General features: G+C 40.2%; 1 protein-coding gene across 3 annotated transcripts in view; it reads right to left on the bottom strand.

Annotated features, from left to right (window-relative positions):
* Focad (focadhesin) overlaps nucleotides 1-12,665 on the bottom strand; it is a 290,677-nt gene that overhangs the window by 91,528 nt on the left and 186,484 nt on the right. For all 3 annotated transcript variants that reach the window (XM_005352710.3, XM_026781891.1, XM_026781889.1), the window contains exons 20-21: nucleotides 8,893-9,078; nucleotides 2,227-2,348 (exon numbers count right to left, since the gene is read on the bottom strand). In XM_005352710.3, the coding sequence (XP_005352767.1) occupies nucleotides 2,227-2,348; nucleotides 8,893-9,078 (308 nt within the window). The remainder of the gene's footprint in view (nucleotides 1-2,226; nucleotides 2,349-8,892; nucleotides 9,079-12,665) is intronic.

Below are 12,665 nucleotides of genomic sequence, written 5' to 3'. Positions count from 1 at the left end.
GAAGAGGATACTGAATCCCCTGGAGCTGTAGTTACAGACAGTTGTGAGTTGCCTAATGTACGTGCTTGAAACCAAACTCCAGTCCTTCACAACAACAGTAAACACTGGGTCATGTGAACTGAAAATGAACTAAAATCCCATCCTAGATTTTGCAAAATCCTGTCCAGAAGGCCCTCCAAGTGACTTCCAAATAATACTGTCATTTTCTCACCCCTCTGAGATTTTCTAGGCCATCTCTAACACAAGATACAAGTATCTTAATCTCGACACTTTCTCTGTTCATATGTGGAGCTTATTGCATAGTTTCTGATACATTAGCTAAATTTAACTGATAGCTTCTACTAGCCCACACCTTCTTAAAAATTCCGTTGTAATAACTTTTTAAATGCACTTTTCATGAAGAGTTTAAACTTGGATTTGTCCTGAAAATACCTATATGTAGAGCTTAAAATGGTAAAGATAGTGTATCTTTCTTTTCCATGCTAGCTAAGGAGATGCCTGGGAATAGTAGATACAGAAATGACCTGTTTTCCTCTGCTGCGTTTAAACATTTTACCGCAGAGAAACATCACCCCTCCCAGGCTTTTCTCTCTTTAACTGAATGAGAGACATGGTTTATGTTGCAGAATATTTGTTTATACTGTGAAGATATGTCTTTGTCAAAGCACCTTCTGATTGGTTTAATAAAGAGCTGAATGGTCAATAGCTAGGCCTAGGCAGGAAGAGATTAGGCGGGGTTCCTGAGACAGAGCAGAGGAGGGTACACCAGGAGACATGGAGAGGAAAGAGGAGTTGTAAGATGGAAGACAGGTAACGCCAGGTGATGGAATGTAGATTAATATAAATGGGTTAGTGGTCTGAAATTCCCTTCTGTATGCTCTGAATAACATTGGTTAATAAAGGATTGCTGTGGGCCTGCACAGGAAATAGAGGTAGGAGGGGAAAACTAAACTGAATGCTGGGAGAAAGGAGGCAGAGTCAGTAAGAAGCCATGGAGCCTCTGCCAGAGACAGGCATGCTGAAGCTTTGCTGGTAAGCCACGACCTCATAGTGATGCACAGATCAATGGAGATGGGTTAAATTAAAATGTAAGAGTTAGGCAATAAGAAGCTAGAGCTAGTGGGCTAAGCAGTGATTTAAATAATATGATTTCTGTGTGATTATTTCAGGGCTGAGTAGACAGGTACCAACAAGCAGCCTTCCTCCAACAGGTTAATTTAAGTTATAAGAGTTAATTAGGAACAAACCTAAGCTATAGGCAGAGGTTTCATAATTAATAAGAAGTCTCCATGTCACTATTTGGGAACTGGCTGACGGGACATAAAAGAACTTGTCACACTATTATCAAAAAAAGACTTCAGCCGGGCAGTAGTGGCACACACCTTTAATCCCAGCACTCGGGAGGAAGAAGCAGGTGGATTTCTGTGAGTTCGAGGCCAGCCTGGGCTACAAGAACTAGTTCCAGGACAGGAATCAAAAACTACGGAGAAACCCAGTCTTGAAAATTTAAAAAAAAAAAAAAAAGACTTCAACTACTTTGCAGGAGCCAGCAAAATGACTCCCTGGGTAAAAGCACATGCTTGCTGCCAAACCCAACAATTCCCAGAACCTACACGAAGAAAAAACCTGCTTCCTACAGGGTGCCATGTAACTTCTAAGTGTGACACAAAGATGCATATGCACACTTAAAGAAATAAATAAAAACCAAACAGGGTCAGGAGGATGCTCAGCTGATAAAAGCACCTGTCTCTGAGTCTGATCACCTGAGTTCAATTCCCAGAAACCATAGTGGAAAAAGAAAACAACTTCCTACAAGTTGTCCTCTGACCACAGGCATTATAGTATGTACAAGTATGCTATATCACACACACACACACACACACACACACACACACACACACACACAATTTTTAAGAGAAAAAATGGGAGGTTCTTTTGCTTTAAATACATTAAAATTCAATCTAAACAATGGAAGTTAAGCATTGCTGAAATGAGTAAGCAAACAAAATCCTTAGAGGCTAAGGATTGGTGGTACCATTGGGTGGTAGGGAAGTTAACTGTCTCTTGCAAAAACATTGGACTTAATATCCTATTTGGTTGGCTATTGTGGAAATCATTAAAAGCAACCTGTGTTAACTGTGGCAAAGGAAAACTTTTATGAACAAACACAATCCCGTGTATATAAAGGGAATGGAGGAACTGTAAAACACGAAGAACAGCACCTACTTCATGGACCAGGGCCAGGGAAGTCTGCTTGAAGCTGCGCCCTCTGCTGGCCATCAGTCGATTCAGTGGCTTGCCGTCTTTACTCTGATACATGGCAACATCATAGCAAAACAACATGCCACCTTCCAAAAGAAAGAAATCAGAATAAGCATTCTCAATAACAAAAAATGTGAATTATATTCTCAGGAGTCCCACTCTCAGCCAATTTGGATAGAGAACTTATAAATAAAAACATAAAATGTTGAACAAACTATTATTTTTGAATATTGGTGTCAAAAGAAGGGGAAAACAGAGGACACAAAAAATTAACCTTTAATATATAACTTATTTACAAGACACGTATAAGTAACATTTATCACTATAAACATTTATAAAAAGAAAATTTATAATTTTTTGTTCATTTCACATTTTGCAAACTATTGATACTATCCATTAAGCTTTATTCTACAATGAGTTTCATTAAATAAAAGTATGTGCACATATTAATCTCCGTCAAGGCCCCTACTTAGTCTATGCACTCACATGAACAAGCTGACCTCACACCTGCATCAGCTGGCTTTTGGTTGCCCCTCTTTTCCATGTCTTTGTAACTATGGTTAACTTAGTTCTCAAACTGAACATCTAGCACCACCTCAGCCCCCAAATCAATCAAAAGCCAAGGGAGCCAGTAACGTACCTGAGAGATAACTTATGGCAACCCCAGAAAACAAATGGAAACTTAGTAATTCTGAGCCAATGAAAAGACATACTTAGGAACCAAAATGACATAAAATATAGAGACCATTGCATTTTTTAAAACATTTTAAGACAATCTTATTTCACATACCAATCCCAGTTCTCTCTCCTTCCTGTTCTCCCCCTCCCCCTACTTTCTCTCCACCCTACCCCCATCCACTCCTCAGAGAGTGTGAGGCCTCCCAAAGGGAGTCAACAAAGTCTTTCACATCACTTGAGGCAGAACCAAGGCCCTCCCTACTGTATCTAGGCTGAGCAAAGTATCCCTCTATAGGGAATGGGCTCCAAAGAGCCAGTTCATGCACTAGAGATAAATACTGGTTCCATTGCTAGTTAGGCCACGCAAATTGCCCAAGCCACACAACTGCCACCCACAATCAGAGGGCCTAGTTCAGTCTTATGCAGGTTCCCCAGCTGTCAGTCCATAATCAGTTATCTCCCACTTTGCTCAGGTCAGCTGTTTCTGTAGGTTTCCCCATCATGGTCTTGGTCCCATTGCTCATGGTCCTCCCTCTCTATGACTGGATCTCTGCATCTGCTTCCATCAATTACTGGATGAAGCTTCTATGATGACAATTAAGGTAGTCATCAATCTGACTACAGGGAAAGGGCAGTTAAGGTACCATCTCCACTACTGCTTATAGATTCTTAGCTGGGATCATCCTGTGGATTCCTGGCAAGTTCCCTAGTGCCTGCTTTCTCACTAACCCCATAATGGCTCCCTCTGTCAAGGTATCTCTTTCCTTGCTCTTCCTCTCTGTCCTTCCCCCAACTCAACCTTCCCAATCTATCAAGTTCTCCTAGCTTCCTTTCTCCCTTCCCCACTCCACTACCACGCTCTAACCTCCCTACATGCTGCCAATTTACTAAGGAGACCTTGTCTACTTCCCCTGCCTAGGGGGATCCATTTATGTCCCTCTTAGGGTTTTCCTTGTTTCCTGTCATCTCTGTGGTTGTGGATTGTAGGCTGGTTATCCTTTGCTTTATGTCTAATATCTACGTATGAGTGAGTACATACTGTGTTTGTCTTTCTGTGTCTGGGTTACCTCACTCAGGATGTTTTTTTCTAGTTCCATCAATCTGCCTGCAAATTTCAAGATGTCATTGTTTTTTATTGCTGAGCAGTACTCCATTGTATAAATGTACTATAGTTTCTTTATCCACTCTTCAGTTGAGGAGTATCTAGGTTGTTTCCAGGTTCTATCTTTCTTTAACATGTAATCCATGTTAATTTACATGTTTACTGCAAGTAATTTAATGACATGTTCCTTGCACAAGTGTGGGTAGATTATTCCTGGAGCAAGTGGCTACACTGCTGAAGAAAATAACACGCCTCCCCCACACCCATAACTGTCAATAATCTATCCAAGAGCATAGCTGGGAAAGTCACAGGTCCCAGGGGGAACCTACTACTATGTTTTGCTAAAAGGTAATGCTGTCAAACGACCTGCTAACTACTTGTGCTATACTCATTAATTAGAACTGAGTCCATCATTCATCGGAGAAACTTCATGCTGCAGTAAGCAACAGTTAAGGCGGAAAATATATGACAGACAGTAGAATACCCCCCTTTTGAACTGTCAACTCAAATGATTTCCAGTTTTGCTATTAAATAGTTTCTATTACTTTGTGAAAGTCCTTTATACATTTTCCATGTGTCCTCTATCAGATGTGTGTACCATGAATGTCTTCAATGTACTTGTCATTCTTTTTAAACTAGAGCTTTTAGATCTGGGAAGCTCAGTCAGCACTGTGTGCTTACCACCCAAATGTGAGGACATGAGCTCAGCGCCCAGTATTGACATAACAGCAGAGTATGGTGGCATGCATTTGTTTCAAAACCCAGGCACTGGGTACACAGAGACAGGTGGTTCCCTAGAGCTCACTGAGACAACCAGTGTGGATGAACCAAAAGCTGCAGGGGGAATGAGAGGCCCTCACTCAGATAAGGTTGAGGACCAAGGAAAACACTTCCCTTCGCATGTAAGGACATGTATGTATACCCCTCACACACACAGATACATGGACCAAACACAACACAGATATACACAAATTAAGTAAAAATAAACACATAGGCCTTTATATTACAGAGATCATGGCTTTTCTCCACATCACTGCTATAAATCTAGGGACAAATTGGCCATGTGTACATGTTTCTTTTGGTCAGCCTGTTTATCATTGCACTAACACCCCATTACTAATTATTGTTGGTTTATAATTGGTCATGACATCGGGTAATGTATGTCTTCCTACATTGTTGCTGCTATTCTTCAGAACTGCCTTAGTTATTCTGTGTTTTTATATTTCTACACAATTTTTGGAATAAAGCTGTGAATTGTCAAAAATATCCAAGGTAATATGATTTACTTAGGCCTATATATTAATTTGAAGAGAACTTAGATTTTGCAATATGCAGTTTTCTAGCCCATAAATATCACATATCAGTACATTTATTGTTTTTTCAATATTATTTTGTAGCTATGAACATACAGGCTATAGATTTGTTTTAGATATACAATATTTATGATTCCATTACAGTTTTAAATTCCATTTTCTATTCATTATAACATATAAAATATAGAACCGAGTTTATATATTCACTTTTGTGTGTGTATATCTATCTATCTATATATATAAAACTGATAAATAGAATTCAATTATTAATCCTAATAATTATCCATGAATTATTTTAGATTGTCTATGAATATAATCATGTCCTCTGCAAGTAATGAATGTTTCATTTCTTTAATCCTTGTAAATTTTATTTCTTTTCCTTGGCTGACAACATTAGCTATGGTCTCTCATACAATACTGGGTAGGAGTGGTAATAACAGTGTTCATACATTTTTCCACTATTAGACAGCAAAGTCTCAATATTTCAGGATTAACTGCGAATATGTATTTGTGGTTATTCCTTATCAGAGCAAACCAAGTTTCCATATATACATAATTTTTAATAAAGTCTTTTTGGCATCACAACCATGTGCTAAACTTTTCAGATTTTTTTTCTCTGCACATTTGACTCTACTTAAAGACTAACCTCCCTTTATAAATTAAAGCAACTGATTATCTTGGCTTTGAATCTTTGAATTAACCATGTCTTACCCTTTACATGCATTGCTTAAATAACCTCCTTCTCACCCCATCTTTTCAGGTGTGTTCACAGAAAAGGGAGGTATATAATGTTCCTGTCTTGTAAAGTCATGGTCATGTTCTGGTGTGAATATATGCTGGTCCTATGAAGAAGAATTCATTTTCTCTGTGTTCTTGCTACAGTCTGTATAAATCTAGTACTATTTCCTTTTCTTGACAAACATTAGAAGAATTCATCAAGAAGCCGCCAGTAGGAAGATGATTAGGTTAGAGAATGAATTTCTTCAGTCAATATCAAATTGTTCATATAAGCTCTTCTCCTATCAGTTTTATCTTTTGAAGAACTTCTGTAGCTTACTTATATTTTGAAGACTATTGGCTAAAATTTCTTTTTAGTATTTATCTTTCTAAACGGGGTAGGTTCCAAAGCAGCATTACCTTTGCTGTTACTCATATAGGCATTCTCAGCCTTCTGCAGTTATTGATTTTGTTAAACCTTCACATGGCAAGTATTCTTATGGCTTTCATCTCATATTTTTATAATATTTACTTGATTTGCGAATCTTTTCCAAGCTACTTTAAAAAGTTTGGTTTCCTTCCTTGTTTCTAATAAGTATATTGAAAGTATACATTTCTGTAATAGCTAGAATTACTTGGGAGGAGAAATCTTGATTGAGAGAATGCCTACGTCAGAGTGACCTACAGCAAAGCCTGGGAGGCATTTTCTTAATATGAATGATTGATGCAAGAGGATCCAGACCACTGAGGGCAGTGCAATCCCTGGGCTGGTGGTCATGGCTCTTATAAGAAAGCAGACCGGGCTGGACTGGTCTAAAAAAGAATGGGATAAAACCGGATTCTCTGAACATGGAGGACAATGAGGGCTGCTGAGAAGCCAAGAACAATGGCACTGGGTTTTGATCCTACTGCATGTACTGGCTTTGTGGGAGCCTAGGCTGTTTGGGTGCTCACCTTCCTAGACCTGGATGGAGGGGGGAGGACCTTGGAGTTCACACAGGGCAGAGAACCCTGACTGCTCTTTGGGCTGGAGAGGGAGGGGGAGGGGAGCGGAAGAGGGGGAGGGTAATGGGAGATGGAGGCAGGGAGGCAGAAATTTTTAATAAAAAAAATAAAACAACAAAAAAAAAAGCAGACCGGACAAGACAGGGGAAGCAAGTCAGTAATTCAGCTCCTGCCTCCTGCTTCCTGTCTTGAGTTCCTGCCCTCACTTCTCTCAGTGATGGACTATAAACTGTAAGGGGAAATACACCTTAACTCCCAAAGTTTGTTTGGTCATGGTGTTTTATCAAGACAGGCAGATACACACACACACATATATATATATACACACACACACACACACACACAAACACACACACAGAGACAATTGTGGTGACATGTGTACCTATACTGTAATTCTGTATACTGTATGGGGATGGAAACATAAGGATTCCCGGGATTTGCTAGCTACTAGCATAGCTCTAGGTTCAGTGAAAAACTCTGTCTAAAAGGAATAAGGCAGAAAGTGATATATAAGGTCATGCTGCGCCCTCTTCTTACACATGCACACGCACACACATGCACGTACACACACACGTCCAAGCACAATGTGCATCTCCACACACATACGACACTGCTCATACATACACGCAAACACAAAATCAATCAAGCAGTCAACAGAAAGACACTGTAGCTACATTTTACAAGCTGGTTCGTCCTCACAATTGCACAGTTCCAGTTAATTTCTAAGCTATCTTTATCGGTCTATTCACTGCATAAAATATTTGGCTCCATTGTGCTATATCTGGGCATGCACATCATGCGTTTTGATCATATTTACACCAGCATCACCTCTTGGCTCCTACCTCCTCTTAGCACCCTTCCTCTGCCCAAGGTCTCCCCTAATTTCATATCTTACTTGACAAATTACAAATGTGCAGTACAGCCTTCTGAATCTGACTTGTGTCACTCACTTAGTATGGTGACACATAGTATTCCTGCAAACGGCACAATTTTGCTGCTCTTTATGGTGGCATAAAATCCATATGTATGTAAACTACAGGTTATTTTAAATTAATCATTCATCTATTGATGGACACAGTCTGATTTGTGAGCAGTGTCATAATAAACACAAAGGTGTAAGTATATTATATTATATGCTAACTTTGATTACTTTGGGCAAAACCAACAAGTGTACAGGGAGATCATTATGGTTCTCATCTTCTTGGAAACATCTGTACTGACTTCCATAGTGGCCAAATTAATTTATAGTTCCAACAACAGCGTATGAGCATGCCTTGTTCTCTCTTTATCTGCATTTCTTGTTTGTTTTCTTGATAATGGTTATTCTGACTGGGCTGAGCTGGGATCTCAAAGGAGTCATGATTTGTAGTTCCCTGATGGCTGGCTAAGGATATTAAAATTTCTTCCATACATTTGTTGGCCATTGGTTGCTCTTTCCACCAACAGACCTGACCTCTGCCTGAGCCAGTTCCCATATATCTAGCCCATAGCCAGAATTGTGAATATACTCCAAAAGGGGGGAAAATTCTAAAACAGTTCCCCCATTCTGGAATTGGAAGCCTTTTTCTTTATTTTTTTTCATTTTCTTTCTTTTTTTTCCTCTTTACTGGAAAAAAAGACTAAATACAGTCTTTGCTTCTATAGTTTTCAAAATTCTACTCCAGCTTGGTTATTTGTTGTAACTTTTCCAGCTGTGTGTAAACATTAGTAGCAGCAGCTGCAGCAATGTCTTACCATGTGACCTATGACAATTCCATGTGGAAGTAAGAGCATCAGGCTATAAACCTGCACTTTGCCGCCATGTCATCTTCTTACCTGCTAGCCCAGGTTTCAGTCCTGGTTGCTTGTTTGTTTCATACATCTTCAGTATAAAATTGGGGATTCCTGCTACTGTCTTCCCTTGGTCTGATCGGATGCCTCCTTTCAATGCTGAGTGATATATTCCGCGGGGCATATTCACCATCTCCTGTTTCACAAGGGATGTAAAGAATTCTTCCAAGGCTGAAAAAGAATAAAAAGAATTCAAAATCCAAATAAATGTGGCATCCCAAAAGCAGATAATTAATTAATAATTAATTAATAATTAGTTGATTAATTAATTAATTAATATGGACACCTAGCTATATTTCAGGTTGAACTTTGCAGAGTGAAAAGTAAACTACCAATTATCACCTCTTTCTTGAACTTCCTCAGATTAAAACAAAGCACGGCACAGTTAAGACATCAGAACTTAGAATTCACTCTTACAGTAAGCTTCACCGTCACTTCTTACATTTAATTCATTGGTTCTGTGGCTCCACCCTCAGAGTCCATCCTTTCACAACCATCCTTATGAAACATTGCCTAGTTATCGTCTTTGTCCTTTCTCTAATATGCTAATAAAGTTACATCCTTAGTTTTTTCTTCCTAATGACCACTCCTGCAGAATTGTCCAGGCAGAAGCTGCGATTCTCCTTTCCTTTCCTAACACCATCCAATAGCTTTGACTGTACATTTAAAACAATACTGTACAGATTTTGATCACAAGCAAGGAAGCGTCAGGACTCTCGCCCTGACCTCATTTCTGCTGTGCTCCTTTCTTGCCAAGTTAAAGATATCTTTCCAAATAGCCTTTCTGTTCTTCAGAATTATAGGCCTGCTGTGTTGTATGGGCATGTGAGACTTGCTTGCTGTCTACCTGGAGTATACCAGGTTTTCACAGAATGAGTCATGCTTCTCCTTTGGATGCTTTCAGAGACATCTTTCTGAACCAAGCACCTTTCTGTAGCAATGTTAGTACAAGTATTAAAAACTGAAAAATCCATTTCTTACTTCTTTATCTGCACTGCTAATGAAGCTTGTGCTCTTTGCCATTTGATACTGTATGTACTACTCAGCAACATAAAATGTAGGATCAGAAGACAACATGATGTCAAACAAAAAAACTGGTAAGGTAAGACTTATAGGTTCAGGGCTGAGTGCCATTTCCATAAGGGCCACTAGAGGCTGCCCAATACAGAAACAAAAACAAAGCATTAAAGCTAGATAAATCACAGTGGGGGAAAAAAAAACCCACAAAAAACAAAAAGAGAAAATACTAAATGCTCCTCCAACAGAACAGAAGGGCAGGGGTCCACCCAGTCACATCCAAATTTCATTAGGAATATTTCAACCTCAAGGTGCCCTTTAAATGACCACGATTTAAAGCAGTGAATACCCCCTAGAACATCCTATTAGGTGTCCTTCTATCTTTCTATATCATCTCCTGGATGTAACCAAACTGATCCATACAAAGCGAAGAGAGGGACTGTGGAGGTATCCCAGTCAGTAACATATGTGGCAGAGCATAAGGACCTGAGTTCGATTCCCAGCACCTGTACAAGAAAGCCAAGTGAGGCAGCATACGCACGCCATCCCCAGTCAAAGACAAAGAATCCCTGCAACCTGCAAGCTGGACAGTCTACCCAATGGCAACGCTCAGGTACAACCAAAAAACTCTTCTTCAAAGAAGTATGGAGAAGAGCAATTGGAGAAGACACCCCATGCCCATCTCTGGCCTAGACACATTCACATTCATACACAGATAGGTGCACACATACATACACACACATAGATGAGAACGTCTGTTGGGACAGTTTCTATGACTCCTCTGCATCTACCCTCTACCCTCTACACTGCTCTGTAGCCTCCAAACAAAGACGTGGGAAATGCGTCAACAGGCTGCTCAATGTTCCAATCACTGAAAGGCACTGGCGAGAGATCAAAGGGTGAAAACACAGTGAAGCCAGGGAGCTTATTCCCTAGACGCTGTCCAACAGGTTACTACAGGCTGCTTGCACCCTTGTTTAGAGGGCTGTCTCCCCTTAGGCAGCTCTATCTGTGATATCAACGTCTCTCTCCCTCCGTCACAGGCCCGAGTACCTTAGCTATTCTCAGAGGATTCATCTATCATGGCTAATGAATTCCCATTAACTTTGAAAACATACTTACAGAGAATTACTTTATTAAACTTTCTTCAATTATTCCACTGAGCATGAACCCCGTGTCCTGACATGACCTTGATGAATCTAAACAAGTGAACAATATGTAATCACAGGCTATGTGCTCCAGTTCCTGAACACTGTGCTACAGGTACAACTGCGGCAAACTCAATCTGAGAATGGACTTTACAGAATGTGTCACGTGATTGTGCAGATAGGAGCACTTTGGTAAGAGAGGATAATTCAGAAAGAACTGTGTTCTGACAAAGGGGCATATGTCAAAAGAGAAGGAAGGATAGATAGGCTTGCAAGTGCACTGCTCTAGCAACGGAAACCTCTCAACTCCATCACAGAGAAGTGAGGTAAGGATGCAGGGCATGAATGAAGCCACTACGGAGAACACATCTTCTCCAAGTTGTAAACCAGCAATTAGCATTCTTTCCACTCTCTGATGCCTTGGCCTTGGCCTCTTTATTATATATAACCAGGTGAGAATTTGCAAAGAAGAAAATCCACAGGACAACAAGGTGAGAAGTTAACACTGCAGTTATGGCTAATGAAAAATCATCCAATGGAAAAAATATAAAATTAATACAAGGAGCTAGGTTAAGGATCTTAAATACACTATGCTGAATGAAAAAAAAAATCTAACTCCTAAAGTTCCCAAACTTGGAGTATCTGGAAAAATCCATATAGGAATACAGTACAAATAGATTTAAACTAGAAGTTTAAAAATCTCAACATTAGGTTCTGGAAAGATGGATGGTGGTTAAGAATGAATACTGCTCTAGCATGAGACCAGAGTCCAATTCTCAGCACCAACAGGGCAGCTCACAACTGTGTTTAACTCCAGTTCCAGGAGATCTGATAACCTTTCTGTCCCCCATAGGTGCCGGGCACACACATAATGCACTTACATACACGTAGGCACAGCACCCATATGATGAAGAGGAGGAGGAGGAGACATAACCAACAAGAGAAATAGGCCATGATCCCCCTCTTTTCAGAGCAATGGCTTTACTGCCATCAGTGACTAGTGAGCATCAAGCAATCCACACCCAGTATGCTTCTAGTCTCTGTTCCTATGGTGCAACCTGTGCCCTTCTCTGTCAGTACTACATTAATCAGAGCAAGTGAGCACAAGATAATGTGACACACTGTCTATGGTCATGGTTTTCCTGATATAGTTAATACCTCCATGATCAACTTGACTCCAATTAGCAGATTTCCTCAAACAATCACAGTCGATATAGTACTGTAACCAGCAAGTACAGACACCAGCACAGAGATACCACTGTTCAAAAGAGATTTCCAGTAGCAATGTTTTCCTTCTTCCCAGGCACCCACACCCTTCTGATGACCACAGGACTGCAGGAATCAACAAAGGGTGCAATATCATTTTAATAGTCCAAATAAACTATTGTTTATGGCGGTTTTAGGACACGGGGGAAGTGTGGTATAATAAGGCTTTTCTACTCCAGTAAGCCCTGGAGAGACTCAAGGCTCCCAGGGAGCTAGGAGGTAGGAAGTGTGGAGAAGAAATAAGAGTGAACAAGAAGCCGGGCGGTGGTGGCGCACGCCTTTAATCCCAGCACTCGGGAGGCAGAGGCAGGCGGATCTCCGTGAGTT

The sequence above is a fragment of the Microtus ochrogaster genome, chromosome 10 (genome assembly GCF_000317375.1).
Source record: "Microtus ochrogaster isolate Prairie Vole_2 chromosome 10, MicOch1.0, whole genome shotgun sequence".
Lineage (NCBI taxonomy): Eukaryota > Metazoa > Chordata > Mammalia > Rodentia > Cricetidae > Microtus > Microtus ochrogaster.
Note: the sequence above shows the minus strand (reverse complement) of the source record. Positions and strands in the feature narration are given on the sequence as shown.